We start from the raw sequence: 16545 nt of genomic DNA, 5'->3' as shown, positions 1-16545 counted from the left end.
GAGGGAAGAGTAGAGAGAGATGATGACCACTTTCTTCCTAGATGCAAAGCCCTTGGTAATGAGATGTGCCACATAGAAGGACTTTCTGACCACAGTGTCAATGTGGTGGTCGAAGGAGAGGTTGCTGTCAACCAATGTCCACAGATCTCTTATAACGCCTTCAGTGTTCAGTGGGCTACCATCAATGTGATAATCAGTGGGAACTGAGTTTTTCTTAAAGGGAATGACACAATTTTTGGCATTAAGCTTAAGGCCATGGTTTCGACACCAGTCATTGGTCTCAGTGAGGCCTTTCTGTAGGATGTCTACATCACTTGGGGAGTTAGTAATGGCTCCCAGCTTGCAGTTGTCGCCGAACCTGGTCAGCCAGAGGCCCGCCATGTTTTCCTGGACTTATGAGAGGTAGATGCCTAACAGAAGAAGACCCAGGACTGATTCCTGTGGGACTCTACACGTGACTGATCAGCAGTCTGACTTGGAGTCTGCTACTTTTGAACTGTGGGTTCTATCTGTGAGCCAATTTGCAACTGTTTTCTATCTAATCTCTTTATTGTTGCAATGTGGTGACATCCAGCCTAGCCCAGGTCCCAACACTAACAAAACCAATAGCACAGCACCAAAAAATCTAAATGTTATGACCCTTAACATTAGACGCCTAGGCAACAAAATATCTCCCTGCTTGCATGGATAGATCACTGTAAACCTGATATCCTAACCCTAACTGAAACCTGGTTAAAATCTAACATAAACGACTCCGAACTGTTACCTTCTAACTACAACATAATCAGATTAGACAGAAACCATAAGAGAGGTGGAGGTGTAGCACTACTCTACACTGATAACCTTAGTATTACATGATTTACTAACTGCACCCCTAATTTTTCTACAGCAGAAATGCTCTTATCATTCCTAAGTCTTAATAGTACTAAACACGTCTGCATCATTGTATTCTAGATTCCCCCTGGACAAAATACTCCCATTCTAGAAGACATACTATCCTGGACCTCCCAAACTGTCAAACATGAGACTATTATTTTAGGAGACATCAATATAGATTGACAGTCTCTTACATTGCAACTACCAACAAACAGCATCAAATTATTTGTTTTTTCACAACTCATAACTGCCCTTCTAGATACAATAAGCAATATACTCAACAATCTACCTTAGACTGGATCTTGGGATCACACCCTTTTAACTTTACATCCACTGGCACATTTCCAACTCCCTAAGCGACCACCTACCTGCCTTTGTCATCAGAGCTAACATGCACTTAATGAAAAAATACACCCGAAAATCCATCCGCAACCTAACTAATTTCTTCAAAGACAAGTTTAATGAATTACTTCAAAAAATAAATTGGTCACCCCTAAAACATCTGCGTCTAGAGGATGCTGTGCTCTACTTCAACAACTGTTTTCTAAAAGTACTTGACATGCTAGCTCCATGAGTACACATTAAAAGAATGAAAAAGAATTCTGTTCCCTGGCTAACCAGGGAATGTAAAAAATTTATGAAAAAAGGGTGTAGCCTGGGGGCTCTGGAAGCAAAGCAAAAAAGAACCAGATCTAATGCTTTTCAAGCAGCTACAAATCCAAGTAAAAGGACAGGTTGTGAAAGACAAACAACATTACTACACCCATCTACAACAGGAGCACAAAACTAATCCTAGAAACTTCTGGTCTGCCAATCTCAACCCTACTTAAACCAGGGACAAAAAAGACATCTGCTTTTCACTCTATGCCCCTCCCTCTCAAATTGCTGAAGATTTCAACATACACTTCATACAATCCATAACAGGTTTGATCTCAAAGCCCCCAGCACCAGCCCCCCCTTTGTCTTCCTCCTCAACTACCAATAACAGTGTCGCTTCATCTGGCCCAGACCCTCACCACCTTAGTAGCCCAAAATCTCTTTCTGTGAACCCTGACACACACACTCACTGCAATCAATGCCTACAAGCCTCACAAAAAGACCCCTGCCGAAATGTAAACCCTGCTGTACCTCTGCAGCTGATTTGCCTCCTCTATGCCTAAAATTAGCTGCTGACTCCATAGCATGCCCCATTTACATTTTCCTTAATTGATCTGTTTCAGAATCGTTAGTGCCAACCATTTGGAAAAACAATCACATATCATTCTTATTCACAAAGGGGGTAATGCCACTGACCTAACCAACGTTTGACCCATAGCCATACTTTCTCCCATCTCAAAAGTACTTGAAGAAATATATTCAACAACTTATGAAATACTTGCTACAAAACAACCTTCTTACAAATATGCAACATGGCTTCTGCCCAAGCCGCAGCACATCAACAGCCCTCCTATCATTTACCAAATCTGTAAACAGAGATAGAGATACAGGTAACTTTGTGTTTGTCTATTCCTCGACCTCTCAAAGGCCTTCAACACCATCTGACATTCCTTACTTCTGGACAAACTCTCTGACTTAGGCTTTACTCCTCCCACCCTGAAATGGTTCCACAGTTACCTACATGATCGAAAACAAGCAGTAAAATGGTCAAACAATATCTCTCCCTTTCTACTTAAACCCACTGGAGTCCCACAAGGTTTGTTCCTTGGTCCCCTACTTTTCAATATATTTACAAATGAGGTATGCAGTGACTCTTCCAGTGGAACTCATATACCATATGCTTATGGTGTCACCATTATCAGCACTTTTCCTTCACTACCGCAGCTTCACACCATCACACAACAGATGTTTTTTGCCATTGAATCCAGGCTCACTAATTCTCAACTCTTTTTTAACCCTAAAAAAACAAAACTACTTAAATCAGCTCGGAATACACTCTTCTGACAAAACCACTATTGAAATAGAGTGCCACACTAAATTGCTAGGTCTTATCATAGATGATCACTTAAAATTTGATTTCCACGCTCAACAAAATAAAAAAAAAACTGCCAGAAACTTGGTATTCTCTGCAGAAACAAACATTACCTAAACTCATCAGCTAAGATTACTCTTGCCAGAACTTTCCTTCTGCCATCCCTTCTTTATGGCACCTCTTTACTTAATAAATTACAGATCACCATTAGATCCAAAATGGAGTGCTACAGCAAAGTGGCCAAATTTGCCACCAACTCAAAAAGTAGTGCACACCATTGTACAACATTACAAATTCTAAACTGGCTAGAATTCCCCCATCACCAACTATGTACCACTTGTCAGAGCTATACAACATATTCTACAATCCCCTAGCCTGCCCAGTCCTGAACAACATCAACAAACCATATAACCCAAACTGAACCCTTAGGCCCAAAGATAAGAAACTTCTCACTATCTGCAGACCCTCTAAAATACCTGGACAAAGTCTTTACTCTCACACCATTGCTAAAGCATGGCACTCACTCCCACTACATACAAGAAGTATTTCTAACCTTGCAGCCTTCAAAACTTCCCTAAAACAGCATCTAAACAACTCTTGGCTGTGACCATGCTGTGCCCCTACCTAGTCCCCCCCACTCTCTCACCCCCTCCCTCTTACTACCTCTCTCCCATCTAACTGCCTTATAATCCTCTTCTTCATCTAAAACTACCAAAAAAAAAAAAAAAAATATATATATATATATATATATATATATATATATATATATATATATATATTATATATATATAGCATAGTACAGCATGCATGTTTCTTTCTCTCTGTCTGCCTGAGTGAGTGCATGTATAGTCTGTAGAGCTACATCTTATCAAACTGTATGAAAAATTCCTCTGCAGTGCATTATATTTATTATTTATAATCTGTTTTTGTTTTTTCAGAAATGAAAGTTACATTTTTTGTTCATTTCACATATTTGATTTCAGATTTTCCTTTCACTCATTGTTTTACATGTTAACAAACTCTTTCTGTAGAATGTCCTTCATCAATGTTTGACATCTGGATCACAGAATTCTGCAGAGATGAAGAATTCACTATTTCCGAGCAAGTCAGTCTATTTAACTGATGACTTCTGTGACAAAGGTAGGAAAACAATGGGAAAGTCAAAGTTTGCAGTTTGATTATTTTAAGTCATTAGCACCTAAGTGGTATGGAATAAAACACCTCTAGCAGCCTACACACATGTTGCGTTCCAGAACATTTTTTGAAGAATAAAGTTTAAAAACATAAGATAAAAAATTTTAATTTTGACAGATTCTTTCTATAGAATGCCATTCATCGATGTTTGACATTTTCTGGATCACAAAATTCGTCAGAGACAGAGAATTCACAACATCAGAGCAATCAGTCTGTATAACACATGACCAAAGCAAAATTAAGTGTAAGAATCCTTGCCAGAAAATGACTATGCATATATCCCCAATATACTAAAATTCTTCTAGGAGGAGATATACACTCTAATCCTGGCCCCACCTATCATAGTGAACATAAACATAATTCTCTTCCACACACATCTCTAACCCAACAAAAGCCACTCCTCAACTCTGGTGAACTAATTTTTGCTGTAATAAATGTTAGACACGTAAGAAATAAAACTGCTGAACTACCTGCTTGGATTACCTAAAATAAGCCTAATGTTTGGCTTAAACCCAGCATAAACGACTCTAGAATTATACCTCCTGGCTATAATATCACCCATAATGACTATATAAAGAGGAAAGTGGGGGTATTGCTTTAATGTCTCCCATCACCTACCACATTTCTCCTTATAGCAAACCAACAGCAAACTTCAGTTCAGCAGAGCTTCTTACTGCTTTCCTCAAAATAAACAGTTATAAACAAATGTGTATTTGTGTACGGTATATTTTTATGCTGCGCTTTATTGCATCTTATGTAATAGTTACTATGTCTTTTTGGAGCTTTTCTCCCCGGGCCTCTGCTGAAAATGGAAATATATCCAGTTAGACTAGCCCAGTTAACAAATATAAAATAAATAAATAAATAAATAAAGTATTACTGTCCTTTACATCCTCCTGGTGACAATACAGCTACACTGGAAGATGTCCTACACTGGTGTGTATTACTGTCCTTTACATCCTCCTGGTGACAATACAGCTATACTGGAAGATATCCTACACTGGTGTGTATTACTGTCCTTTACATCCTCCTGGTGACAATACAGCTACACTGGAAGATATCCTACACTGGTGTGTATTACTGTCCTTTACATCCTCCTGGTGACAATACAGCTACACTGGAAGATGTCCTACACTGGTGTGTATTACTGTCCTTTACATCCTCCTGGTGACAATACAGCTATACTGGAAGATATCATACACTGGTGTGTATTACTGTCCTTTACATCCTCCTGGTGACAATACAGCTATACTGGAAGATATCCTACACTGGTGTGTATTACTGTCCTTTACATCCTCCTGGTGACAATGCAGTTATACTGGAAGATATCCTACACTGGTGTGTATTACTGTCCTTTACATCCTCCTGGTAACAATACAGTTATACTGGAAGATATCCTACATTGGATAGTCGTAACATGTCCACAAGAAAAAATATTCCTACATGATGTCAATGTCAGGTAGTTGGGCATCAACTGTAACTTCCCTGAAGCTAGCATGAACTTACAGTGGATATAAAAAGTTTACACACCCCTGTTAAAATGCTAGGTTTTTGTGATATAAAAAATAAGACCATAATAAATCATTTCAAAACTTTTCCCACCTTTAATGTGACCTATAACCTGTACAATTTAATTGAAATTTCAACAAACAAATCTGTTAGGTGAAAAATATATATATAAAAAAAGTACAATAAGCTGGTTACATAAGTGTGCACACCCATAAACTAATACTTTGTTAAAGCACCTTTTGATTTAATTACAACATTCAGTCTTCTTGGGTAGGAGTCTATCAGCATGGCACATCTTGACTTGGCAATATTTTCCCACTCTGCCTTGCAAAACTACTCCAAATCTGTCAGATTGCAAGGGCATCTGTGTACACAGCCCTCTTCAGGTCACTCTACAGATCTTCTGTTGGATGTAGGTCTGGACTCTGGCTGGGCCATTCCAAAACTTTAATTTTTTTCTGATGAAGACATTCTTTTGTTGATTTGGATGTATACTAGGGAGCATTGTCGTGTTGAAATGTGAAATTCCTCTTCATCTTTCTAGAAGATGCCTAAAGGTTTTGGGCCAAAAGTGACTGGTATTTGGAACTGTTTATAATTCCCTCCACCTTGACTAAAGCCCCAGTTCCAGCTGAAGAAAAGCAACCCCAAAGCAGAATACTGCCACCACCATGCCTTATGGGGATGGTGTTCTTTTGGTGATGCGAAGTGTTGTTTTTGCACCAAACGTACCTGTTGGAATTGTGGCCAAAATGTTCAACTTTGGTCTCATCAGACCATAACACATTTTCCCACATGGTTTTGAGAAATGCGATGTATTGTTTTGGAAATTTTAGCCACGCCTGAATGTTTTTCTGTGTAAGAAAAGCCTTCCATCTTGCATGCCTACCCCATAACCCGGACATATGGAGAATACAGGAGACTGCTGTCACATGTAGTACACAACCAGTACTTACCAGAAATTCCTGCAGCTCCTTCAGTGTTGCTGTAGGTCTCTTGGCAGCCTCCCTGACCAGTTTTTGTCTTGTGTTTTCATCAATTTTGGAGGGACGTCCAGTTCTTTGCAATGTCACTATTGTCCCATATTTTCTCCACTTTTTGATGACTGTCTTCACTGTGTTCCATGGTATATCCAATGCTGTGGAAATGTTTTGTACCCTTCTCCTGACTGATACCTTTCAACAATGAGATCCCTTTGATGCTTTGTAAGCTGTGTGTGAACCATGGCTTTTTCTGTAGCAGGCAACTCAGTAAATGTCAGGAAAATCCTACTAGAACAACTGAACTTTATTTTGGGTTAATCAGAGTCTCTTTAATTGGTGGCAGGTGTTTACCCAAGAAGACTGAATGCTATAATTAAATCAAAAGGTGCTTCAACAAAGTATTAGTTTAAGGGTGTGCATATTTATGCAACCAGCTTATTATGCATTTTTTATTTTTTATATTTTCCCCCCTAACAGATTTGTTTGTTTTTCAATTGAATTGTACAGGTTATAGGTCACATTAAAGGTGGGAAAAGTTTTGAAATGATTTATTGTGGTGTCATTTTTTATATCACAAAACCTGGCATTTTAACAGGGGTGTGTAAACATTTTATATCCACTGTATATGGCTTCACACAACTAATTAACAGCCCCACGCATTATAGTAAGGCATCAAATTCTCTGTTAGACTGGATAGTAATATCAGAACCTAGCAAATACACCACTACAGTTACAATGTCAGACTCTCTCAGTGTTCATCTCCCAATCTGTATGACCAGACATCTCATACATCCAGTTAAACAGTATATTCATAAAATAATACGCAACCTTTCCATGTTTAACCCAGAAAAGTTCATCACTACATTATCATTCATTAATTGGAACTTCCTAACAATCTACCCCCAAGATGATGCTGTAAATGAATTCAATACAGTTTTTTCTAAATATCCTATGTAGCCTTGCATCTTCTGGAAAGAAGAGACTTAAAAAATGCAATTTGGCTAACCAAAAAGAGTAAAATGCTAATGCAGGATAGAGAAAAAGCATGGAAAGAATGTCAAAAAAATAAACACCGCAATATCCTGAACATTTCAAAATACTTCACAATCATACAAAAAGCAAGCAAATGAAGACAAAATACTATACTTTATATAACTTTCGGAATAATACTAAATACCACCCTAAAAAGTTTTTGACTTCAATTAAAGAAATCTTACATTCTGGCGAAAACTTCAATCCATGCCCCTCTCCTGATAACTCTCCACTTGAATCTGCAGTACTGTTCAATTCTTATTTTATAAATAGTATAGCATTTCTAACCAAGGATTCCCCAGCATCTATTCCCAACCCTGCCCAACAGCCACATATCACCACATCCAGTTTCACCTTCAAACCTGTGCCCACATCCTATTATAAAACTACTCCTAAACAAATGCAAACCACGCTCTACTTCAGCTGATGACCTTCCAAGTGAGGACCTAAAAATAACAGCCAATAGCATTGCCTATCCTTTCTTAATCCTTATAAATAGGTCAGTCCAAGAATCCGAGGTTCCGTCTCCCTGGAAAAAGTCACACATTATCCCTCTGTACAAAGGAGGAAAGTCAACAGATATTAGTAACTTTAGACCTATAGCAATCTTATCTCCCCTTGCCAAAATACTTGAAAAATGTATTCAGAAACAATTGCTAGATTATGTCCTGCAGGAAGAACTCCTGTCGCCCAGACAACATGTCCTTCACATGGTACTAACACTGCACTTCTAATCTGTATAGGTATTGTCAATAAAGTTAGAGATAATGGCAAAAGTCTCTTCCTTATTTCTACACTTTTCTAAAGCCAACATTGTTCACCACTGCCAACTTCTACTTCAAATGTCCTCACTACATCTCTCTCAGCCCACCCTTCTGTAGTTCAAAAGCTACCTGTCCAATAGATATCATTCAGTAAAATGTCACTCCATGCTCTCTCCTTACCTCCCAGTCACCACTGGTGTACTACAAGGCTCTAGCCTTGATCTGTCCTCTTTAACATTTTTATCAACACCCTCTATACATCCACACAGCAGGCCACTCTAGTATAATACAGAGATAATTCTACTGTCATTTGCACATCTGACAACATCGTACCCCTCCAAAAAATACTTAGGAAGCTTTAACAGCTGCTGAAACATGGCTTTGTAACTCACAACTCATGCTTAACCCAAAAAGGCCAAACTACTTCCTTTTCCCCTCAAAGCCCTCTCTCATGAAAAAACAAAATGTAAAGTCCTCTCTCTTGGTAATACAACCATTGAACTCACTTCTCATAGCAAATTATTAGGGATGATAGTAGATGGTGGTGGTGCAGTGGTAGCATTGTTGCCTCACAGCAAGAGGTTTTCCTGTTCAATTCTCGGCTGGAGTGCGGGGAGTGCCTTCTGTGTTGAGTCTGCATGTCCTCCCTGCAGTTGGGTGGGCGTTCAAAAGATATGCGTAAATGGGAGTGCCTTCATTGAAGGTTGGACATCGAGCTGGCACCTCAGCGTTCGTGAAAATCTGCCAATTATTAGTGGACCGGAGTTCCGCTGTGGCGACCCCTAACCGGGAAATGCCGAAAGACAACAACAAATAGTAGATGGTAATCTTACATTCAACCTGCATGTACAAAATTGCCTAAAAAAATCATCAAAAACAAGGAATGCTTTACAAAGCCAAAAACTTTCCCACTGATGCATCTAAAGCTACACTTGCCACTAGTTATCTCCTCCCCGCACTTCTTTATAGTGCTTCCATCCTTACTAACCTCCAGGCTTCACAAAAATTAAAATCTGAACAGTGCTATAACAAAGTTGCTAAATTGTAGCAAATCTCGCTTTCAGAACCCACCTCTCTGTAGCACTGAAAAGCCTAAATTGGCTAGAACTGTCTCATGAACTAACAAAGCTTTTTACGCCCTATAAAATTATTCAGCATCCATCTGCCTGTCCAGCACTAAAAACACATTCTTCACTGCTATGTTCCCAGTCAGTCATTGCAATCCAGTGACCAAAACCTCCTGTCTACTTGTTGTTGTTTGTCTTTTGGCTTTTCCCGGTAAGGGGTCACCACAGCGGAACTCTGGTCCGCTAATGATTGGCGGAAGATTTTTATGAAACGCCGAGGTGCCAGCTCGATATCCAACGTTCAACAAAGGCACACCCATTTACGCACGAATGTCTTTTGAACGCCACCCAACCACGGGGAGGACATGCAGACTCCACACAGAAGGCACTCCCAAGCCCAGCCGAGAAACAAACGGGAGAACCTCTTGCTGTGAGGTAACAATGCTACCACCGTACCACCGTGGCATCTACCAAAACCTCTTGTCTACAAACCGAGTAAATCCACTGGACATTGTCTATACTTGTACCGTGCTGCTAAGGCCTGGAACTCCTTACTTGTATCCACCAGGTCAATATCCTCCTCCCATCTTTCAAAACCACTCTAGAAGACTTCCTAGCTAAAATCTGTCTCTGTTCTTGATCAAAAACCAGGGCAAACTAGATCCCTAATACCTTTTCATTTGTTATACCTCCTTACTCTCCCTTCATCACTTGCTTTCATAGTGCTATCTAATTCTCTTCCCTGACTTTGTCTCTCAGTATACCGTAAAACTGTTTTTCCTTCACTTCATATTGCAATTCCTGTTTGTATTAGACTAACTTACCTTTAATTTCAAATGATGGGCATATACCTTGTATCAATGTTTTTATATTATGTCTATTTTGTTATAATTAACTGGACATGTTTTTGTTTTATTTTTGAATTTCCTTCATAGTCTTGTTGCAGTATTATCCTGTTAGATGTTTGATAACCTTTTGATAACCTACATATCAGCGCATGTAAATACATCCATCTAACTAAATCAGTAATGGTCACATGTAACTGCATCCATCTAACTAAATCAGTAATGGTCACATGTAAATGCATCCATCTAACTAAATCAGTAATGGTCACATGTAAATGCATCCATCTAACTAAATCAGTAATGGTCACATGTAAATGCATCCATCTAACTAAATCAGTAATGGTCACATGTAAATGCATCCATCTAACTAAATCAGTAATGGTCACATGTAAATGCATCCATCTAACTAAATCAGTAATGGTCACATGTAAATGCATCCATCTAACTAAATCAGTAATGGTCACATGTAAATACATCCATCTAACTAAATCAGTAATGGTCACATGTAACTGCATCCATCCAACTAAATCAGTAATGGTCACATGTAAATACATCCATCTAACTAAATCAGTAATGGTCACATGTAAATGCATCCATCTAACTAAATCAGTAATGGTCATATGTAAATGCATCCATCTAACTAAATCAGTAATGGTCACATGTAAATACATCCATCTAACTAAATCAGTAATGGTCACATGTAAATGCATCCATCTAACTAAATCAGTAATGGTCACATGTAAATGCATCCATCTAACTAAATCAGTAATGGTCACATGTAAATGCATCCATCTAACTAAATCAGTAATGGTCACATGTAACTGCATCCATCTAACTAAATCAGTAATGGTATCAGAAGCTGTACTTTGTCACATTACTAAATATTACAGTACTGCCCACTCTCCAGAACATTAACATGCTGTTTTGTGAGGCACATCATCTTTCTACTTTATGGTACATACAAGAGCAGAATACTTTTCTGTCACTGCTGGAGTAATTTCTTTGTTAAATAACTGAACTGATATTACCACACATTATTAACAAAATTCACTACATAGAAAGTTGGTTTAATTTTTGTAAAGGTTTCTGTAATGGCTGAGTTGGGGTGATTCTTGCAGTGTAGAGACTCCATGAGCCTCTTCTCATCTCAATCCATGTGTCTCTAAGCAGCATTAGCTGGTTTAATACCCTGGTTGGGATTGCCAGCCAGCATCCAAGTCTGGAGTGTGAGGTACGTATGAGCTAGGGGACCAGTGAACTGTTTTTAGTTACAAATAAAGGTGCAGGTTGCATGATTGTTGAGCTCTTAACCCTCCCACACACACATGCTAGAACATCCTTAATAGGGTTTTGCTATACAATGGGTCATGAACGTTTAGGAGTGTCCCTGTCCTGTCCTTAAGACTACAACACTTCACACTCCTTCATTTAAGTCTAGGGCAGCACTCATTCCTTATCTCAAGTTTCCACCAGGACAGCAATAACATCACACCATTTCTAAGAGGTCCTCTGCCCTCTCCCCTAAAGATAGATCACAAGGCACTGCACTGTCCTTCCTCTGCAGCAGGTGGCAGAACCAGTTGAACCTGAGTCCCCTCAAGCATAGTCAGAACTACTCTTGTACACCAGCAGAGGTATGCATGGACTCATGGACTCTGAATGCTGTCATTCTTGTGAAATGAAATATAATGCTTTACCACTTTGCTTTTATTATATTACACAAACTTCCTATTGAAAAGCTTTATTTTGACTGAGATTTCAACTTTAAATGTAATGTTAGTAAGATGCATTTTGTTTCTTTTTTAATTTCTCGAAGTCTTTTGGGTTTCTAATACCATGACGGGAATGGACCCCATTCCTAAGTCGAAATATGATTAAAGTTCATGAAATTAGTGTTGTCTCAATATTTGACATCAGCCAGAAGTACTCTTTGCAGCACCTGCAAGGTGCCCAATAATGACTTCTTCTGCAATTCATATGAGGTTACATGTACTGGTAACATCTCTAAATATGATTGTACATTATTTTTTATAAGACCCGTTGCTCCTACTACTATTGGAACTGTCTGGGTATCTTTCTTCCACACTACTCTCATTTCTGCCTGAAAATCTTGATATTTTATGACATTGTATGTCTCTGTACGCAAGACACTGTAGTCACTGGGTGTGGCAATTTCAGTGATCAATGCTACTTTTGTCTTCTTTTCATGGACCACTATATCCAGTTTTCTAGTATCTATCTTTTGAACTGTTGGTAATGGGTGATCCCATGTGATGTAGACTTCATCATTTTCTATGTTGCTTTGTGGCTGTTGTTTCTAGTGATTTTCAGCCACTTCGATCCATAATGTTCACACAATCCCATTGCAACAGTCTGGCCACATTATTATGCCTTTCAGTATAGAGTCCTTCTGCCATTAGTTTGTCACAACCAGCAACAAGGTGTGCAACTGTTTCCAATTCTGTTTTACAAAACCTACATATGTCTGTTTCTCCCACATGTTCAATAGCCTTTGTAAACCAACGTGTACGTAGCCCACTATCTTGGGCTGCCAGTATTAATGTTTCATCTCTTGGTTTGAATTTGCCTCTCCTGAACCATTCACTGCATTCAATCCTGATCAACATGAGGTTACTTCTCAAAAAAAAAAAAAAAAAAACAGTTACAGAACAAAGCTTAGTTCATAGAACCAACACTGGATGCAATATAAAACAAACCATGTAACACTGATACTGAACAAGTGTTTAATAAAACAGAGCTTTCAGGTCAAACAAACCCTTCATCAGTGTATAAAATACTAACACATACTAACCATATTTATACTATCAAAAATCACACAGCCATTAATTATTCAATTAAACAATCAAATCCTAGTTAAGAACAATAATTTTAAAAACACTCTGTTTCAAGCACATTTGTTTGTATCTTAATACTGGTTTTAAAGAAACAGTCTGATTTATACCCAGTGGTACATCAGCACAAAGGCGTATTATCCATTGATATTCTTTCATCTCAGACTTATTATTTAAATCTCCCCCTCGTATATAAGGACATAATAAATATGGTTAGTATGTGTTAGTATTTTGTACACTGATGAAGGGTTTGTTTGACCTGAAAACTCTGTTTTATTAAACACTTGTACAGTATCAGTGCTGCTTGGTTTGTTTTATACTACAACATGAGGTTACTTCCAGAAGTTTTCTATACTTGTAACTATATTTATGCATTTTCCACATTTCTTGCCTTCTCATCTGTTCCTTTACCTTATATTCTTTCTTTTTTTGGCACATTCAGTTGATGCCTGATTTTATCTACTTCTGGTTTGATTTCTATTCCTGCTTGATGCCAATATGCTTCTGCTAGACTGAGCAGAGATGTCATCTTAGATTTATTCTCCTCATGTTTCAAAACATTCATTATGTTTGGGTCTTGTGAGGTCAGCAGATATGTGTGCAGTCCAGTGATTGTAGATCTATACATGTAATCAATTTCATGGAGGCTCAGCTCTCCTTCGGAATGGGGAATATATAATCTTGGTATGCACTGATTTTTATAAATCATTTGGTGAGCACAAAGCACCCTTTTTGTTTTCCTGTCTAAGTTATCCAACATATTTTGGGTCCAGTCAATCACTCCAAAACTGTAAGTTAGGATAGGAAGAGCAATTTGGTTTATAGCCTGAATTTTGTTCCTAGATGTCAGTGCTGTTTTCAAGATTAATTTGTCTTCTCAAATATTCCTTACTAAGTTTTATTCACATTTGTTCATGTTTTATTGTTGATCCTTCATCATTTCCCAAATATTTATCCACTCCCTCTTCCTCTAGTTCTTTTATATCACATTCTTGTCCCAAACTGATGTTTTCTTGGTGCTGCAGTTTTCCGGCTTTAAAGGTTGCTTTTGCACATTTATCAAGACCAAATGACATTCTTATATCATTTAAAAAAGTTTTGACAACTTGCAGTTGTGCTTTCAGTTCCTCATCTGATGAGTTATACCATTTTAAATCATCGACAAAGAGAAGATGAGAAGTCTTTACACTTGTTTTCTAGGAGGCAAATTATAGCCATGGCCTAAACTGTTAAGTAGACAGCTTAATGGGTTAAGGACAAGACAGAATAGCAGCAGTGACAGAGAATCACCCTGGAATATCCCCCTTTGAATTTTTATTCTTGGGGAAAATAATTTGTCCTTCATCATGGCTTAATTGCAAAGAAGTCTGCCACTATGTCATGGTCACTATAATGTAGTCAATCAGTGTAGGATGTATCCTATACATTTTAAGCACTCTTTTATCAATGAATGTGGGATACTATTAAATGTTTTTTGTAGTCAATCCATGCCATACTTAGATTCTTCCCCTTTTTACAGTTTTCCACTATGACTTTATTGAACAACAAATGATCCTTTGTTCCATATGACTTTCTTTTATTGCCCTTTTTGTTCTATTGCTATAATTGAGTTTTCTTCTAAATTACTATAAACTCTGTTGGTATCAGTTCCAGTGTGTAGTTTATAATGTCATCGGAAGGCAAGTTATTGGTCTATAATTTTTAGAGTAGCTTGCAGGTTCACTCTTAAGTAGGAGCATTGTTTTTCCTGTTAGTGTCTGTTCGGGGTGCGCACATAAATAGTTCTTACTCATGGTTAACTTTTCATACAAAGATGTTAATAGTTTTAACCAGAAGTTAGGTACTGAATCTGGGCCAGGGGTTTTCCACTTAGAGGCTTTTCTTAACTTTGTTTCAATCTCTATGGCTGTTACTTCATCCCATATCATATTCTGTACCTTTAAACCTCTTATTTTTTCTTTTACTTTTTCGATACATTTAGCATCTTTATTATGTCTGTTCGGGGCGCGCACATAAATAGTTCTTACTCATGGCTAAATTTTCATACAAAGATGTTAATACATTTAACCAGAAGTTAGGTACTGCATCTGGGCCAGGGGGATTCCAGTTAGAGGCTTTTCTTAACTTTATTTCAATCTTTCTGGTTGTTACTTCATCCCATATCATATTCTGTACCCTTAAACTTCTTATTTTTTCTTTTACTTTTTCTATACATTTAGCATCTTTGTTATGTTCCACAGGAGCTTCATAAATACTTCTCCAGAATATATGTATTTCTTCTTTTTTGGTGGCCTTTTATTTCCTTTTACCTTGTTTCCCAAGTCTAAACTTTTTTGGGTCATCGATAAATTGCTTATTTTGTACTTTTCCTTTATATTTACCTGCATATCTTCTAAGTTTTTCCACCTGTGCTGAAATTTTTATTTTATTTGTGATAGTGCATGATAGAGCCTGATCTGTTCTAATACTGCATATTGCTTTTATCACATCTATCTTTCTAAGTATTTGTTTTATCTAGTCCCTCTTGTATACACTTCTAACAGTGACACTTCTTGTCTTAATTGCTTTATAGTTTTCTCTATTCGATACTTCCTTGATGGTATTTGATTTCTCCCCTTCCTTTCCCTTCCTACCCTGTGTTCCTGTGGTAGAACTTTATCAGTTATTAATTTAGCTGCACAGTAATATATCCTGTTTACTACTGTTATATCATATGGATATCTATGAACATTCCTAATTGGTGTGTTCATTTCTTTTATCAAACTTCTGACTTTTTGGGTTTTATTTATTTAGTCTATTTCTGTCATTGATCTTACCATGTCTTAAATCAAGCAACTCAACTCTTAGCTCATTTTCTTCTAAACTGAGGTCACATTTTTTGTTTTCCATTTCCTGTGGGCATTCTATAGAAAGTTCTGTAGCATCTTCCTGTGACACATTCTCTTCAATTTCATCCTGTGTAATCCATTGCTTTCCCATATGGGAACAAACTGGCCTATCACTCCTCAGCATTGACTGCATCAGAGTTCCCAAAGTTGTTATGCTGTCCAACTTCAAGTGAATGTTTATACTGGTTTCCTGTGGAAGGCTCCAAAATATCTTCATATGGCACCTGACCAGTTGCTTCCTGTTCCACTGGTTTCCCCTTAATTTGTATATCCATTGCTCTAACCTGTTGTGGTACTTTCTGAATTAGATATTCTTCACTGAATCCATAACCAACTTCTATTTTTTAACTTCTACTTTAATAATCTTCTTTTCTACATTCCCTCTTTGTGATATTATTTTTTTATTGTGAAATTTTCCAAATCTGGATGCCTTCACCTTTATTTCTCTTCGAATATCTTTGGGGCTGCCTTTTTTGTATTGATTAATTTGGCTTTTCCATTTGCATAAATATTGCACCATATTAAATCTCTCTTTCTTTTTCATGTCCATATTTCTTTTTTATTCT

General features: G+C 37.7%; 1 protein-coding gene across 1 annotated transcript in view; it reads left to right on the top strand.

Annotated features, from left to right (window-relative positions):
- The window catches only part of LOC122789789 (multidrug resistance-associated protein 5-like), a 464322-nt gene that overhangs the window by 282979 nt on the left and 164798 nt on the right, over positions 1–16545 (top strand). The window contains exon 15 of the mRNA XM_044057231.1: positions 3877–3985. Coding sequence (XP_043913166.1) covers positions 3877–3985 — 109 coding nt within the window. The remainder of the gene's footprint in view (positions 1–3876; positions 3986–16545) is intronic.

The sequence above is a fragment of the Protopterus annectens genome, chromosome 15.part0 (assembly GCF_019279795.1).
Source record: "Protopterus annectens isolate FY-2018-M chromosome 15.part0, PAN1.0, whole genome shotgun sequence".
Lineage (NCBI taxonomy): Eukaryota > Metazoa > Chordata > Ceratodontiformes > Protopteridae > Protopterus > Protopterus annectens.
This window is presented reverse-complemented; position numbering and strand designations above follow the sequence as displayed.